The sequence below is a fragment of the Hetaerina americana genome, unplaced genomic scaffold, assembly GCF_022747635.1.
Source record: "Hetaerina americana unplaced genomic scaffold, ioHetAmer1.1.p SCAF_27, whole genome shotgun sequence".
Classification (NCBI taxonomy): Eukaryota; Metazoa; Arthropoda; class Insecta; order Odonata; family Calopterygidae; genus Hetaerina; species Hetaerina americana.
This window is the reverse complement of record NW_027286841.1, coordinates 4,889,242-4,905,646: the sequence shown is the minus strand read 5'-3', so window position 1 is coordinate 4,905,646 and position 16,405 is coordinate 4,889,242. Positions and strand designations below refer to the sequence as shown.

Sequence of the window (16,405 nt, the reverse complement as noted above, 5' to 3'; positions counted from 1 at the left end):
GTACTGAATTATCAAGCAAAGTAATTTATTCAAAAATATTTTATTAAAGATTCGTATTTCTTGGAGGCTTATTTCCATGTTTGAACTATTTTAAAATAAAGGTCCCTTGCAAGGTGTTTTTCATTTTACTGAGAAACTATAAAAATTCTCAATCATTGTAATTTTTTCACCTAACCAAGAGAGGTTTTTAATGTAGGTAATGCTTCTGCATTGAACCCAACATGTTTACTGCTGTTTTCTTCTTGCTGTTTGTTTAGACCGAGGACCTTTGGATGTGATGGGCAGTTGTGTAACATGAAAATTTTCCACCTTAGTTGTTATGTATCAGTCCAAGCATAGATTTTTTGCAAGAATTTCAGGGTGTAAAAATTATTCATCAGGAGTGGGATTATAAAACCCAGATCCCTCAATGTCCAGGTTCGAATCGTGGTCAGGGTGAATGATTTTTACGCCCTGAAATTGTGAATCGTAACGCTCATTTGGCGCTTGGCTCCGTTAAAAGTTACTGTCGCGGTATCTCCTCCTGCCGTTTCTTGGGATGTATTTTTTTTGTTTAAATAAATGCATAATGTCATCCAGGCGTGTTCTTGTAACAATATAATAGTGAAAGGAAAAATTTATACTTAAATTTTTAGTATAAATATATATTTACACCTATACATAAACAGCCATATATGCCTTTCTACATCATGCAATAATGAGATGTTTTGAGTAATCATCTGAGTGTAGCTTTTTGATTTACAAATGTAGTTGTGCTAGGTTTGAATCTATTCTGATTATTTTATACTGCCCTACCTATGGACTACAACCTTGAAGTGGTGGATGGACTTTTCCGTTCCAGTGACCCCTAGAGCTGAGCTGGTGGGGGCAATGGTATTTACTCCTGGAAGGGTCACCCATGCCAGATAGGTCAAAGGTTAGGAGCCAGACAAAAGGTAGCCAATGCAGTGTCTGTTCCTCAGTGAGGCGGCTGCAAAGGCATCTGACCTCAATGAGGTGGCCATTGTGTGATGGTGCCCCAGTAAAATTACTATTGAGGAAAGCAATGGGAATCCTCCTCAATTATTAATATGTTGGATGATTCAAACTTAAATTCCATAATTTTCACTATCAAAACTGCACTGTGCATTGTCTTGATGGAAGAAAATATTTTTCTTTGCTATCAGGGTATTTTTTCTTGATTTCTTCTCTCAGCCGGTGCATCAGCGATGGATAATACTTTCCATTTATCATTTGTCCATTTTGCAATGAGTCGATGGCTCCAAATCGACCACATGATTGCGTTTATTCCCCCCTGAGGGCAAACAAGACACCCATCTTGCTGAGATTTTTTTCTGACTCAATTTTTCCTGCAAAGTTGAAAACACTTCACCTTGCAAAACAAATGCCTGTGGCCTTGACTATTTCATAAACTGTGATTCGTCGATCAATCTAAAGCATATCCTCTATTTTATCAATTATTTGGGAGGACGTCCCTTTCACTGGACATCCCAAATGATGTTCATCATTTGTAGATGTATAGCCATGTCTAAACTCATTTGCCCAATTAAAAGAAAGTCGTAAACACAGGACCAGATGTGTCATGAACTTCATCAAACTCAGCTTTTACTTGTTTTGATGTTAAGCCTTTTAAAAAGGATTGTTTAATCACCATGCAATTCTCATTTTTTTACCATTTTCTAAAATTTTACAATGTGTTTGTTGGTTTGGGGATTTTGAGAAGCCATTCTGTAAAGTGAATTGCTGGAAATAATTGAAGTATTACAGAAAATGTGAGTGGATTGGGGGATTGGCAACTTATCCATTGCCTGTGTATGTCTCAGGCTGCTCGGGTGTGTGTGTGGTGAATGAAGAGCCAGCCAGGGTGGGCTGTATTAGGCTGAGAGGTAAAACGTGTGTGTCCGTTGTCACCCAAGCTTTTCAACTTACGTAAAGAAGAAATGGTGAAAGTGACATGAGGTAAATGAACCAGAGATAGAAATGAAAGTCTGTGGGGAATCAGGTCTGTGGAAGATCAAGCCTTAGGAAGCATGTCAGCTAAGGGTTTCCGAGCATTAGAAAGTCAGTGCGATGGATATGGGATGAATGTAAACAGAATGGAGCTGAAATGCTGGAAAGGATTATCCATACGTTTAAAGCTTCAAGCTACACTTTTTATCCTAATCATATCTATAATGTTCATGTAAGTAATTTGATGATCAACTATATAGAATTTAATTTTTTTTCATTTTAGCTTGAATGAATTTTAATTTAGTTTATATATCTTTAAGGCTCTGATTCATGTGAAAGTTAATCTAGAAACTTACCAATCAAGAGATAACATCCATAACTACTCCACAAGAGGTAAATCAAATGTAAATACTACTCATTGTAGATTGTTATCAACTTACAACACATATGAGCATACGGCTGTATAACTATCTGCCTTCTCAGTTGAAATCAGACTGTATTCAGAGTGTCAAGAATGGGGTATATACCTGGTTACTTGCTCCCCCGCTTTGCTTTACTCATTGGATGAATTCTTTTGTGACAATCTTCATCACGTATAAGAAGTTATGTTTATAATAAGATAATATTTATATTGACAACATTCAATATGACTGTACCATTTTTCAAAATGAATAAAATATTATTATTTATGCAAGAAGAAATGTATGAAATGAATGACTATCTAAGAAATGCAAATTTAGCCATTTGTGTAGAAATGCATTCTATGGTACTCTTATATAATGAGTTTGTTTTCCAATATTGATAAAATTATTTTGTCAAAAAGAAGAATCAGAAGGTATTGGCCAGTGAACAAAATTTAGTAGATAAAACCACACATGAAGAGCTAATGCATTATTTGTGTTATACCATGATTTTGTGCATTTAAAAATGAAAAAAAAACATTCTTAGAATACCAACAAGACTTGATATTTGCTTTTATAGCTCCAGAAATGGCCAATGAGCAGAATTAAAACCTTGAGTGCCATCAAGTTTTGAATATGAGATTTTTTAGTCAATTGTCATACTAATGAAATTTTTCCTCTGAAGTGATTATACCATTAATAGCTGGAATTGCCTATAAATTGATTCAATCCTATTTAAAAGATAGGGAACACAGATGGTGGAGGTTTCTGGCATTGAGGTCAACAACATTATGATAAATCACTTGTCACTCATAGAAACAATAAGTGTCGGGGTACCACAAAGTATTATTCCTGGGCCATTATTTTTTCTATCTTATATAAAAGATTTGCCAAGATATATTGAGAGTAGCAACATAGTTCTGCCTCTGGTAGACCTCTGCTTTTAAAGGCCAACTCATAGAAAGGGTGCACAGCACCAGGTTTTTAGGTTTGTCAATTGATGAGTCCTTAAACTGAGGGATTCATGACAATAGCCAATGTTCCACTTTGGCAAAAAGTAGATTTATTCCAAGAAATCTTACAAGCATTGTAGATTAAAATATACCAAAAATGGTTTACCTTAGCAACTTTCAGTCACATATGAGTTATGGAATTATTTCGTGGGAAGCATCACCCCACTTCCGTAGAGTTTTTATATTGAAAAAAAGATGTATTAGGTATATAGCAAAAATACCACCATGACAAACTTGCAAATCTTATTTTAAAGAATTGAAAATTCTAACTTTACCTTGTCTGTATATTTATTACTTATGTATGTATGTAAGGATAATATGAAACAACAAATCACCAATGGTCAAGTACGTGGGCATAATACTTGACAGAGTGTTGATTTACATTAATTCTGCCACTCTTCTGCTATGAATAATAAGAGTCCCTTTCATGTAGCCATCAAAATTTTCAACTATCTGCCGCCAGGCATAAAATCTGCGCTCCTAGTGGCACATTTAAGAAGTATCTCTAGCATTTTCTGATAGATAAATGATTTTATAGTGTGGAAGAGTTTCCGGAGTCTTCAGAACACTGAAACAGCTGATTTTTTGTTCTCTGACTTGACCTATAATTTACTTTGTGAAGTCCTGGTACCAATAAATATTATTACTATTCAATTGTTTCCGGCTCAACTTTGTGGAAATCATTTTAATTAAATGAAGAATACAATGTATCTCTCCACTGTCTTTTATTCACGTACAACCAATTTCAACGCTGAAGCGTCATCATCAGGTACAATTCAATTGTTTCCGGCTCAGTTACCTGATGATGACGCCTGAGCGTTGAAACTGGTTGTACGTGAATAGAAGACAGTGGAAAGATGCATTGTATTCTTCATTTAATTATTATTATTAATATTGCCGATAATTCCTTGTTTGCTTTTTTAGAATTACTTAATTTTTGTAGTGTTCATTACTGATATGCATTAATATGATTTGTCTTACAAATATTTGTTTTTATTTGATTTATTGACACTTCATAGGTAATTGAGATTCAGTTTACCCTATAATTGACCGTATGGGGCTTACTTAAAATAAATAAATAATAAATATTGTATGAAATTTGAGTCAATTATATTCTGTTTCATCGATTGAATGGACTCTTATATTCGATATTTAATCTGGGGAAATTAATTGAATATGTTTTTAAATTAAATAATTTAAACAGATAAACATTTTCATCGTGCTGAAAGGCTAAAAATAAACTTTTCAGTAGCATACTGATAGGGAGAAATACCATATTTACTAATGATCCACCACCATGAAGGAAAACAAGTTGGGGCATTAGGAGTTAGGTTGGTGAAGGGTGCAGGGGGTGGCAATGCACCTGTCTCTTGAGCGTCTGTCTTTATTTTCTCCTTTCAAGGCCATTCATCCACCCATGCCACTGTGTTTGCCCAACTTATTACTCCAGATGGAGTGAGGCATGGACTGCATGCCTTTGTTGTGCCCATAAGGTGCCCTAGAACACTGTTGGCATATCCTGGCATCATTGTGGGCGACATGGGGGAGAAACTGGGGCTCAATGCCATGGACAATGGGCAAGTATCCCTCCGCTAAATGCACCACTGCGCACATTTTGAGGATTTTCACTACTCTTTTAACCTAGGTGGCACCATTTTACAGCCATTTCATGAAGCGTTTTACTGAATTTTTTTCGGTTTTGTATGGCTCCACAGAGGTGACTTTTATTGATGAATATGATTTTATTACCTAAACATTGTACTGGAGTAATGATGGCATTCAATTGAATGAACACTATAAAGAAAGATGACTTATCGTTTCAAGGCTCCTGTTCAATTCAAAAGGTTTTGAAAGCCACACTCGACAGGGGTGGACAGCAAAGTGAATTTAATGCACCGTGGGCAGCATGAGTACTTAAATTTTCACCCCTTGTGGCACACCATTTTTGTTGTCTTTTTCCTTCTTATTCTTTTTTAAATTAATATTAATTTTTATAAAATGTATTGTATTTCTTGATGTAAATTATATAAAAAAATCATGATAATTGGAGTGAGCCACCTGCTCACATGCATGAGGTAGATTCATGAGGTTCGATAACAAGACTTCTCTCGTGCTTCTCTCGAGCTCTCCTTTTTGATGCTTAAACTAGGATCAAAATATTCTCTGGTGGTTCATTGTCAAATGCACCACCAGACATGCTCTCGGAGATGTCCAGCACAAAGCTAACTGAGAGATGGTGATGATCCTCAAGTTGGCATTAAGTGTGTTTTGCCTACACCCAATATGAGGGAGTCCCCAAAAATAATCAGAATAGTGCTGCCGTTGTTGGAGCTTACGTGGTACGCATTTCTTCCACTAGGTGAGCTTAGTGCAAATCGTTCATAGTTCTTTGCAGGCATTGTTATTGTCTGGGAAGGTTGAGTTCAGTCGCAACAATTTGTTTTGCAATTCAAATTTGTGCTTGCCCTCTTTTTTCATCATGGTAGATTCGAGTGAACAGTGCACTGCTGTGATATTTTGCTTCCTGCCGTGGAAAAAACACTGCAGAAACTGTGGTGATGTTAAAAACAACTCACAAGGATTGTGTGCTTTGGGAAAAACTCAAGTGTACCAATGGTTTTCTTGTTTCAAAGAAGGTGAAAAGTCACTTGATGCAAACCTCGTTCAGGATTTCTGTCAACAAACAATCAAGCCAGTGGAAAACTTCATCATCGTCTCGCCCAAGAAAAGCTTGTCACAGGCTCTCTATTTGGAGGTTTCAAAGAGATTGCATAAGAGTAGGTGACAAAAGAGGCCCAATTTCGGGCAAGCGAAAGACTGATTTTTCCACCAAGACAAAGCACCAGCTCATGCAGCCATTTCAGTGTGCCAGTTTTGAGCGAAAAGCAACATGACTCCCTTGCCCCATGCCCCCTGCTCACCTGACCTCGCTCCGTGCGATTTCTTCTTGTTTCTGCTGATGAAGAGGCACATGAAAGGACAGTACAGAAGCTCTACTGGTGGAGAAGCCAGGCACCCTCCTGTCATATTTACTCTCCAAGTTTTGTGGCCTAGATGAACAATGTAGATTTAATACATTTAAAAGTCATCGATTGAATGATACATTTATTGGTAGAGAATATTTGTTAAACATTCTCCTCCTTATCTCACAAATAATTGTAATAGGAACCTCATGATGAACAGGACTAGATTTTTATGCATATTAACACACGTCTCAGACATGTGATACTCAAAAGGGTCAATGCCAGTCAGATTTACCAAAATGCTATGAAGGTATCGTACCTGATCTTATTTTCCACATTGAGGGCATAATCCATTACCCATACTACGTAGGCAGTAAAATTGTAACAAATTAAAGAAAACAGACCCTCAATCTAATATAATTGAGGATTGTTTCCCCTTACACGGCTCAAAATCATAAAGAGAAAAGTTGTCGTAGGAGTATGCATTTCTCTTGCGGCAACTTCTACGTCTCCTCCTGATGAGGGTTTTGATCGATCGAGAGTATCATCCAGATGGGAAATCTTTTTCCCAGATACATGCAATAATTGAGATTTCCCACCCTAATTTGGTCATCCATTTTTTCCTTCCCTGAGAACTTGCAAGGGTCTCTTAGTGCCAGCCTCTTTTCTCTGGTATACGTGACAAATGCCAGGGCCGTTTTGATGAATTTGTAGGTTTGCACTTAGAATTTTTATATAAGGCCTAAAGTGAATTTGTTTTAGCTATTTTTTTTTGCATGCATTTTGAATAGTTATAGGGATGATAAAAAAAGTCAATGGTGTTTTCATCTCGTCAACACATTTAAAAAACAATGTTTAAATTTATTTATTTTTATTTTAACTCTTACTTTCAGATTAGAAAATTTGTTATTAATAATGATTTACATAAATAATTTCATCATAGTTATTTTCTGCAACTTAGCTCACAAAAACAGTTTAATTCTTTTGGCATAATTTTTTAAATAATTATATTCTACCAGCAGGGATATTCCCCCCAAACATCCTCCTGGGAATCATCGAATAATTCTCCTCTCTGCAAATTTTTAGGTAGAAGATTTTTTTCTTACAAAGTCCAACAAAATCAATAATTGCGTGATAATTGTCCCTACTAGTCTTTCGTAAGCAACACCAAAAGGGCTACTATGGAGAATCCCATACCAAAGTGAAGATAAAATGTTTCATTTCCATTGAAATGAATAATCATGTGTCATCGGAATAGTGTTTGGGACAAGAGGGACGAGGTAAATAGTGCTTGCTACAAAGATGATCTTGGGGTAATACAAAGACAAGCTTGCAAGTAATACAGAGACACATGATAAAATGTAAGCTCATGTATAAACTTACGTTGATACGGCATCTGCTACGAGAGGAAAAGAAGATATCCTGAAAAATCCAGAAAACTCCTTATATTCAAACAACCAAGACGTGAACATATATTTTCTTTTCATCATGAAAATTTGTTGGCAATGATAAGAAAGCATTACAGATACCCAAGCATTGTCTTCAAAAGCTTTGCCACGCACAGAAAAGTAAAGGTGCAAGCAAAAAAACACCTGGTCGATAGATTGGCCCGTGGCATTCTTTGCACGCACCCCACTGGCTGACAGATCAGCCTAAATTGGCTGGCACTGAATGGGTTAAACAATGTCAGATTGTTAGGATTATATGAATACGTGATTTCTAAAATTTCCCACAATCCATAGTTTTGTGGGCACACACATTCACTGTATGAGAAGGAACAGAAGCTGTTCAGCCTGCTCAAGGACTACGTCGTGTCATGCCATTCATTGCAAGGCCTGAGCTCCACTCTTGGAGATCCACTCTTCAGTTGTGGGGATCCTATCCTGGGTGATCCCCCCTTTGGCAACCTCTCATGGGTGGGGAGAGAGGGAATGACTAGTGGGCAGCAGCACCCTCTCTCTGTGTGGAGGTCACCTAGCCAAGGACTTGCTTCTGGACTAACGCCGGTCGTCTCAGTCACGGATCACACTTTGGAAGTATTTGTCAGAAGGCATGAACGCTCCCTTATCTCCCTTGTCCCGTAGTTGGCTTTCCCTTTCCCCTGGCTTTGAGTGCGGTGCACATCTCCTTGCACATAACAAAAAACTCACAGATTTCCTTGGTTCTGTGCTTCTCAAGATGTCACTGCTGAATGTTGTATGGATCTCTTGTCTTTCTTTGTGCCCTTCCATTCTTATGATTCAGTAACTATTTGTGTACAGAAAACATTTCTAAGAGAAATTTCAATGGCAATAGTCCATGTCTATTAAAGATAAATCATGGCCAGATATATCTATTAAATATGAAATCATAGAATTAGTTTTTTTAAGCATATAATCCATATCTTTGAATTGAAGTACAGTTGCATCCAAATTTCTATTGGTTTTTCTTTCTTGTCTGGCAGTTCTCCAAAAATATGGTGGATAATTAACCATTAGATTAGTTAGGCAAAGAAAAACTGAGGAAAAAATATAGCACCTTGAATACGGTGTCAACACTAAATCTATTTTTGGTTCATTTATATAATTGATATGTTATATATTTTCCTTTTGAGCACTTTTCCCATTTTATTTCAAAATGTTTTGAATCCATTTATAATATCCATTTTATTTATGAAGTTAAATAATTTATTTATAAATATATACTAGGAATGTAATTCCCAAAAACAGGACTCTTGATTTCAGTCCATGTCGGTGAGGGTAGTCAGGAGGGAAGGTTGATAATGCTTCCTGTTCCCATTTTAACTCATTCAACCCTGCGAGCAATTTCCTATGCATGCTCCAATGTCACCAGGGTGCCATATTCCGTATCTGGCGGCATTGGAAAATGCTGAAAATAATATTTTACTTAATTTTCATTTTATTCTATTCCATATAATTGTTTGAGTACAGATTAAAATTTTACATGTCATGTACTGATGGATTACTAATGCAGCCCAGAAGCCACGATTTCCGTGTGTGGTGACGTGACCCACCCGTGAGCACATCGAGTTATTTTTTCCCAGTCAACACTACATTGAGGGGGGTCAAGTGGAACCAAAACATGAACTCAGCCCAAAACACAACTCAGGCTGTGTGAAAATAATGGATTTTGTGACTCTAAATGAAAACTATCTGTTCTCAAACCAGTGTCATTCACTGCTATTTCTGGCCGTCCCTCAAATCCAAATGAATATACGTTGATCGTCTTGTGTTGTTGTTCTTAGTGAATACGAGTTGAAATGACGAATCACGGCAGGGAAATTTTGAAACTTTGTAGCTGCATGACTTTGTAGTTGTGAGCTTGAGCTTTGCCGACCCAAAGGCGGCAAATATATATAAGTGAATTATAATGTCATTTTATATTCTGGAAAAAAAGAGAATTCATCAGAAAAGGGACATGCATGCCACATAGGGATCAACTGATGAGGGCTTAAGTGAGCTAAAATCAGTTAATGTCAACTTGGACGAAGAAATAAAAAGTTTGTTAAAACAAAACCAAAAATTTATAATTACCATAAGGCAGACTTTGAAACTTTTTCCAGTCAGTTAAACTCTTCACTAACAGAGTTCAAAACGTGCTTAACTCATGCCACCGTGGAAGTAACTTGGACACAATTTGTCAATATTTTGCAAAAAGGCATCACATCACAGATCTCATCCCTATAAAGTACGTTGAAGCAAATCATAACCCCAGGTGGTACAATAAAGACGTAAGAAAAGCCCTTCGAAAGCAGAGAATGCTACACTCTAGGGTAAAGAGGGCAGGTGTGAACACATCATCCTCGGAGAATAAATATTTATGGGACAAGTATAGATCCTCGAAAATTGAAACCAAAACACAATTACTCGTATGTAGCGCCTTACGAGACTTTAAACTCAAAGTACTTTGTGAGTATTTGGACAGTAACCATAAAGCTTTCTGGTCATATGTTAGGGAAGTAAATGGGATATTCAATTGTTGCCGGCTCAACTTTGTGGAAATTCATGTTAATTAAATGAAGAATCAAAAACCTTTTCACAAATATCCCGGTTTTGGAAGCATTGGTAGTGGCAGAAAGAGTGCTAAAAAGTGTTGGGGCCGAACCACCCTTCCTCAGTGAGTTCATGTCACTTTTGAGATTTATTTTGTGGGGAACAAAATAATTTCCAATTTAACAATGAATTCTTCAAACAAGTTGAAGGATTAGCCATGGGGTCCCCGTTATCACCACTACTTGCTGACCTGTGCATGGACGATTTTGAAAGTAAAATATTTAGCAGCCCCTCAATTTGTACCAAGAATATTCACTATTGGTTTCAATATGTAGACGATATCCATGCTATATGGACAGGCACTGATAGACAGGAAAGTTTATGAACAACCTGAATTCCCAATGCGAAAGTATCAATTTCACTTGTGAGAAATTACATAATAATCAAATAAACTTTTTAGATATCACAGCGTCAAGAAAGGGACGGGACTTTGAATTTGCAATTTTTCGGAAAAGTACACCACAGACCACATCATCCCCTCTGACTCCCACCATCACATATAGCATAAGTTTCCTACTTTTCATTTCCTTCTAAACAGACTCTTGGCCATTCCTATTTCCAAAAGTAATTTTGTTAAAGAACTCAAAACAATTAAAGGTTTAGCAATGAAAAATGGCTACAAAGAAAATTTAATTGACAAAATACTGCAAAGAAAATGTTCCTTTAAAGCATACAATCTTTTGTTCAAACCAATTAATGTGGAGAAAATAGGTTACAAATGGTGCAAACTCCTGTATTATGGGTTGATTTCACAAAAGTTAATCAACCTTTTTCCTAGGGTGAAATTTTGAATAGCTTTTTACAATACGAATAACTTAAAATCATTCTTGAATACTACAAAAGACAAAATATGTGCACAGAATAAAAGTGTTGTTTATAAGTTAGCTTGTGGGGACTATAGTGCTATATGTATAGGTCAAACGGGGAGATCATTAAAAACACGGGTGGAGGAACACAAACGCTGTTTCAGGAACTGTGGCCTCAAGCAATCACACTTTGCCAAACATCTATGGGAAGAAAATCATGGGAGTGATTTCAACCCAGAACTCTTACACCAGGTGGGAAAAGGAATGAGGATGGACAAATGGGAAGAGCTCGAAATCAGGAAGAATTTAAAAACGGGTAATTTGGTTAACGATTTATTGTTTGAATACCTCTCTCCAATCCTGGAAGTACCCCTTTCCTTCACAGCTAGACCGGACAAACCCCCCACCCCACTGTAAACCAACCAATCACCTTTCCTGATGCTTAACACCCCTCTCCCCCCTACCCACCAATGCCGATCGCAACCACATTTTCTTTCGCCTCCTTCTCCCCCCTCTCACACCCACCCCCCCATTTATCCCTCTTGAATGGTATGTAAATGGACTGCGACTTGTTTAATTTGTACCTGATAATGACGCTTGAGCATTGAAACTAGTTGTACGTAAATAAAGGACAGTGGAAAGATACATTGTATTCTTCATTTAATTAAGTAAATGGGAGTAAACAAACTGTGGCTTGCTTAAGGGATTGTGACAATATAATTCATACTGACAGTGAGGGTAAAGCTAACATTCTAAATATTCTCAAATTGCTCAATGAGATTAAACCCCGGGTCCCGAAAACATACCAGCTAGGGTGATAAAACATTTAGCTCCTAGCATTGCCCCTCGTACCTCAAAGCTATATTTAACAAATCCCTCACAGAGTGCAAAGTCCCTAAGAATTTGAAAACCACGCAAATAATGCCAGTATTTAAAAGTGGTGACAGGGAGGACCCCAGTAATTACAGACCCATATTTCTCACTTCTATATGTTGCGGAATTTTAGAGCACATAATTGTCAGTTCCATTATGACATACCTTGATAACATAAACTTTTTAAGTGACAATGAACAGGGATTCAGGAAAACCTGCTCATGCAAAACCCAATTAGGATTATTCACACATGACTTACTTTTATCGGGTGAGAGAGGTAGGCAAGTGGATGCGATCTTTTCAGATTTTCAAAAGGCATTTGATAAGGTTCCCCATGGTAAACTCATTCATAGATTAAAGGTCGCAGGTATAAACAAGGGCGCAATAAATTGGGTTGAAGACTTTCTTTCCAAGTGGGAACAAAGGGTAGTCCTTGATGGCACTAGTTCTGACAGTGTATCAGTGACCTTGGAGGTACTTCAGGGAACTGTAATTGGGTCATTGCTTTTCTTGATTTTTGTTAGCAAATTGAACCGCAAAGTGAAAAGTAAGATTAGGATGCTTGTGGATGACACGGTGATCTATCGGGAGATATCTGGGGATGAGGATCATTTAATTCTAGCACAGGATTTAGATTGCATTACTTAATGGTCTTCAAAATGGGGATTGTCATTAAATCTTAATAAATGTTCGGTGGTAAATTTCTTTAAAAGATCAACGTGATTTGCTTACAAATTAGCCGGAGTTGACCTAGCAGTAGTTGATACGGTAAAATACCTAGGTGTTACATTCACAAAAGACTTAACTTGGGGGACTCACATAAATAAAGTCTGCGGTCAAGCATATAAAAAATTGGGATTTATTAGACGCATTGTCGACAAAAGTGACTCGAAGGCCAAGGAACGTTGTTACCACGCTCTTTTAAGGCCTCATTTAGAATACGCAGGTAGCGTATGGGATCCGAGTGAAAAAGGTCTCATTCGGGAAATAGAGAAGGTTCAACGCCGGGCAGCCTGTTTCATTAAAAACCAGTACGATATAATGAAAAGCGTCATTGAAATGCTTATGGAGTTGGGGTGGGAATCATTATTCAATGCAAGATTGAAATTACTAAATAAATACAGATCCGCATGTTTCACCACCGAGGTCTCGCAAATTATTTGTACTCCTACATACATTGGTCACTTGGATAATTGTATGCAAAATTCGGGGAATAGATGTCATAATTAACAGACTCAAGGACTCCTCCTTCCCACGGACAATATGGGATAGCGACTGCAGGGTTATGGATGGTAAAAGTTCCACTTGCCACCCTCAACGTCTGGGGCATAATTAGGTCTACTCAATGGCATGCTCTTCCACTAACCTTGTGTGTTTTGTTGTCAAAACTCATTCTCTCTGAATGACCTCATTAGAATGCCATCGATAAAATTTAGTGTTCTTAACAGTATTGTTTGCTCTGCTATGTCTATTTTTAAGTTTCCCCTTCCAACCCTCATCCCTCTCCGTGAGAGGATCCTCATGCTACCTGCAGCATTGAGTCTCATTCCCTCTGTGTCCTTGTGGGGGGGGGGGGGGAGACTGTTGTATGTTGCGTGTCCATGTGGTAGTGGCATTGCGCCTTCCTACTTTACAAATTGTAGCTTGCACGTTATTAGATGAATTTCTTACTGCATCCTAAGGTGCAATTATTTGTTAGATGATAGTATATGTATTTTTATACGTGTAGAATGAAAGGATTTTTGCATGAATGCCTACCCCACTGTGAGTATAGGTTTGCATGGATGTGTTGATTTTGCATGCGGTTTTGTTCCCTTTTACGGCTGGTGACCTAACACCCCCCTGCCACATGCTCTTGCGGCTAAGGTTAAGGAAAGTGGTCTGGCAAACCACTGATTTTCCAGACCAATAAAAGTTCCTTTGCAGTTAAAATCTAATGGTGAAAAATAGAAATTGCGTTAACCTAATTCAAACTCCATTGGAAAATCCTTTGGTTTGCACAGGAAAGTGAGTCAATTAAAAATTAGTTTAATGGAATTTTTTAATGATGCCACAGCATTAATTCATTCATCAAAAACGACTCCTTCACCCGTCTCGCAGGAGACTCTTTCTAGAAGGGGATAAGGTCCACTTTCCCTCAAGCCTCCTGAACAATGCCTGAAATGACGATATTGTAGTATACAGGTATTTTTATATTATACTTCTATTAGCTTAATAAGGGGATAAGGTCCACTTTCCCTCAAGCCTCCTGAACAATGCCTGAAATGAGGATATTGTAGTGTACAGGTATTTTTATATTATTCAAATAATTAATACAACTTCTATTAGTTCAATGAATAAAAGTTACATTTGGCATGCTCAGACCAGCATGACCCACCGGTGGGTCACCCAGCAAATCCCCGGGTTCCGTAAACATACCAGCTAGGGTGATAAAACATTTAGCTCCTAGCATTGCCCCTCGCACCTCAAAGTTATATTTAACAAATCCGTCACAGAATGCAAAGTCCCTAAGAATTTGAAAACTGCGCAAATAAAGACTCTTGCAGGTGGTGGAAGATGTCTTTTTCCATTTTGTGATTAGTCTCGCTGGTTTTTTTTGCAAAGTGTGGAAAATCTTCAGAATGTGCGTCATCACAGTGAGCCCCGCCTTCAATGATCATTTTACTAGTTGCATGACATGATTGAGTGTCTTCCAAGGGGCCCTCTGTGAATCCCATGAATGATAATAATGTATTTATGTGTCATGAGATTTGGTGGATATTCACACATACTCATAGGGCGTGTCACAAATAAACTTGACAATTTTAGGAAATTTTATTAGCACATACATATACATATGTATGCATACCAATATGCTAATATATTTGCAAATTATTTGGTTGTCAGAATTGATGTGTAGTAACAATTCCAGAAATTCATTTACAGAATAGAAACTTATTTTTTAATGGGTTGAACAGCTTTTTCTTGAAACAGGTGCTTTTGTTTAATATTTGATTTCATGGGGAAGTTAATTGAATAACCTTAAGCTCATTGCTTTGGGCCCATGAGCAGTATTGTGTGTCCTGACCAATGGCTGGTGCAGGTCATTGCAGGTCCTTGTATGGTGACTATGCTAATTGTGGTTGGACTTGTACTGGGAAGTATTACCCTTTACATGTAAGATGACATTAAATATATATATGCAAGGTACTGGTAATAAATCAAGTCTTTTGAAGAGAGGTTTAAATGGCGCACGGCAAGGAGCATTGCTCATAATACGTTTAATCCTCTTTTGGATTTTGAAGATTATGCCCGCATCTCCCCTTGCGCTGCAGTGCTGCGTGAACACACAGAGGCAAAAACAGAAGCACGAACGTTTGGACGTGAGAAAGGATACTATCTCCACTCTCGACCGACAACAAGTCGTCATCAACCTGACCGACACGGAAATTGACGGACCTACTTCCTTGGTGCTCTCCAAAGGATTGAATTTCGTCCCAAATCCAGGGTCCATCCCCTACCTTGACATCGTAGGGAGTGTGGAGCAAGCCATCCGAAAACTCCCCCAGGAGGAAGCGGAAGAGGTTAGAGCTTAAGTCGCTATGGCCCTCAAAAGGGCCGTCCTGCCCAAACCCAACATCATGAGAGAGGAAAAACGCGCTCTACTTTCCTTGCGCAAGAACCCCGACATCACAGTCCTGAAGGCAGACAAGGGCAATGCAACCGTATTGCTGAACATGATGGATTACCACCGGAAAGTCCAACAATTGCTCCAAGATCCAGCATATCGGACTATCACCCGTGACCCAATGGACGCATTAGTTGGTAAGACGACCACTTTGATCAAAAAATCATTGCCCGGCTCCGAGGCCAACAGAACCCCTAGTGCCGCAAGCGCCCGTCCCGCCATTGTGAGTGCCATAGGGGCACCAACGTACAATTTGGAAAAACACCTTACCGGGATCCTGGCACCTTTTGTGGGATCATGCGAGCACCATATCAAGAACTCTGCAGAATTTGTCAAAACCCTAGGGAATATATTCGCTTGGACAACCAAGACATTTTAGGGAGCTTTGACGTCATATTCACTCGCTATTCACTAAGGTGCCGATCAAGGACACTTCGCTACTTCTCCAAGCACGGTTCGATGAGAAGACGGTCGATCACTTCCGCCACGTCCTCATTTTGACATATTTCCTCTACAATGGCAAATTCTACGAGCAGGTGGAGGGAGTCCCCATGGGTTCTCCATTGTCACCGGCCATTGGGAACTTCTACATGGAGGACTTTGAAGAGAGAGCACTGAGAACAGCACCCTTGAGACCAAAATACTTCTTCAGATATGTGGATGACACCTTCATCATGTGG

The 16,405-nt window shown here is 38.3% G+C and overlaps 1 protein-coding gene across 2 annotated transcripts in view; it reads left to right on the top strand.

Annotated features, from left to right (window-relative positions):
• LOC139689697 (peroxisomal acyl-coenzyme A oxidase 3-like) overlaps positions 1 to 16,405 on the top strand; it is a 57,591-nt gene that overhangs the window by 16,577 nt on the left and 24,609 nt on the right. For both annotated transcript variants that reach the window (XM_071586899.1, XM_071586900.1), the window contains exon 5: positions 4,767 to 4,941. In XM_071586899.1, coding sequence (XP_071443000.1) covers positions 4,767 to 4,941 — 175 coding nt within the window. The remainder of the gene's footprint in view (positions 1 to 4,766; positions 4,942 to 16,405) is intronic.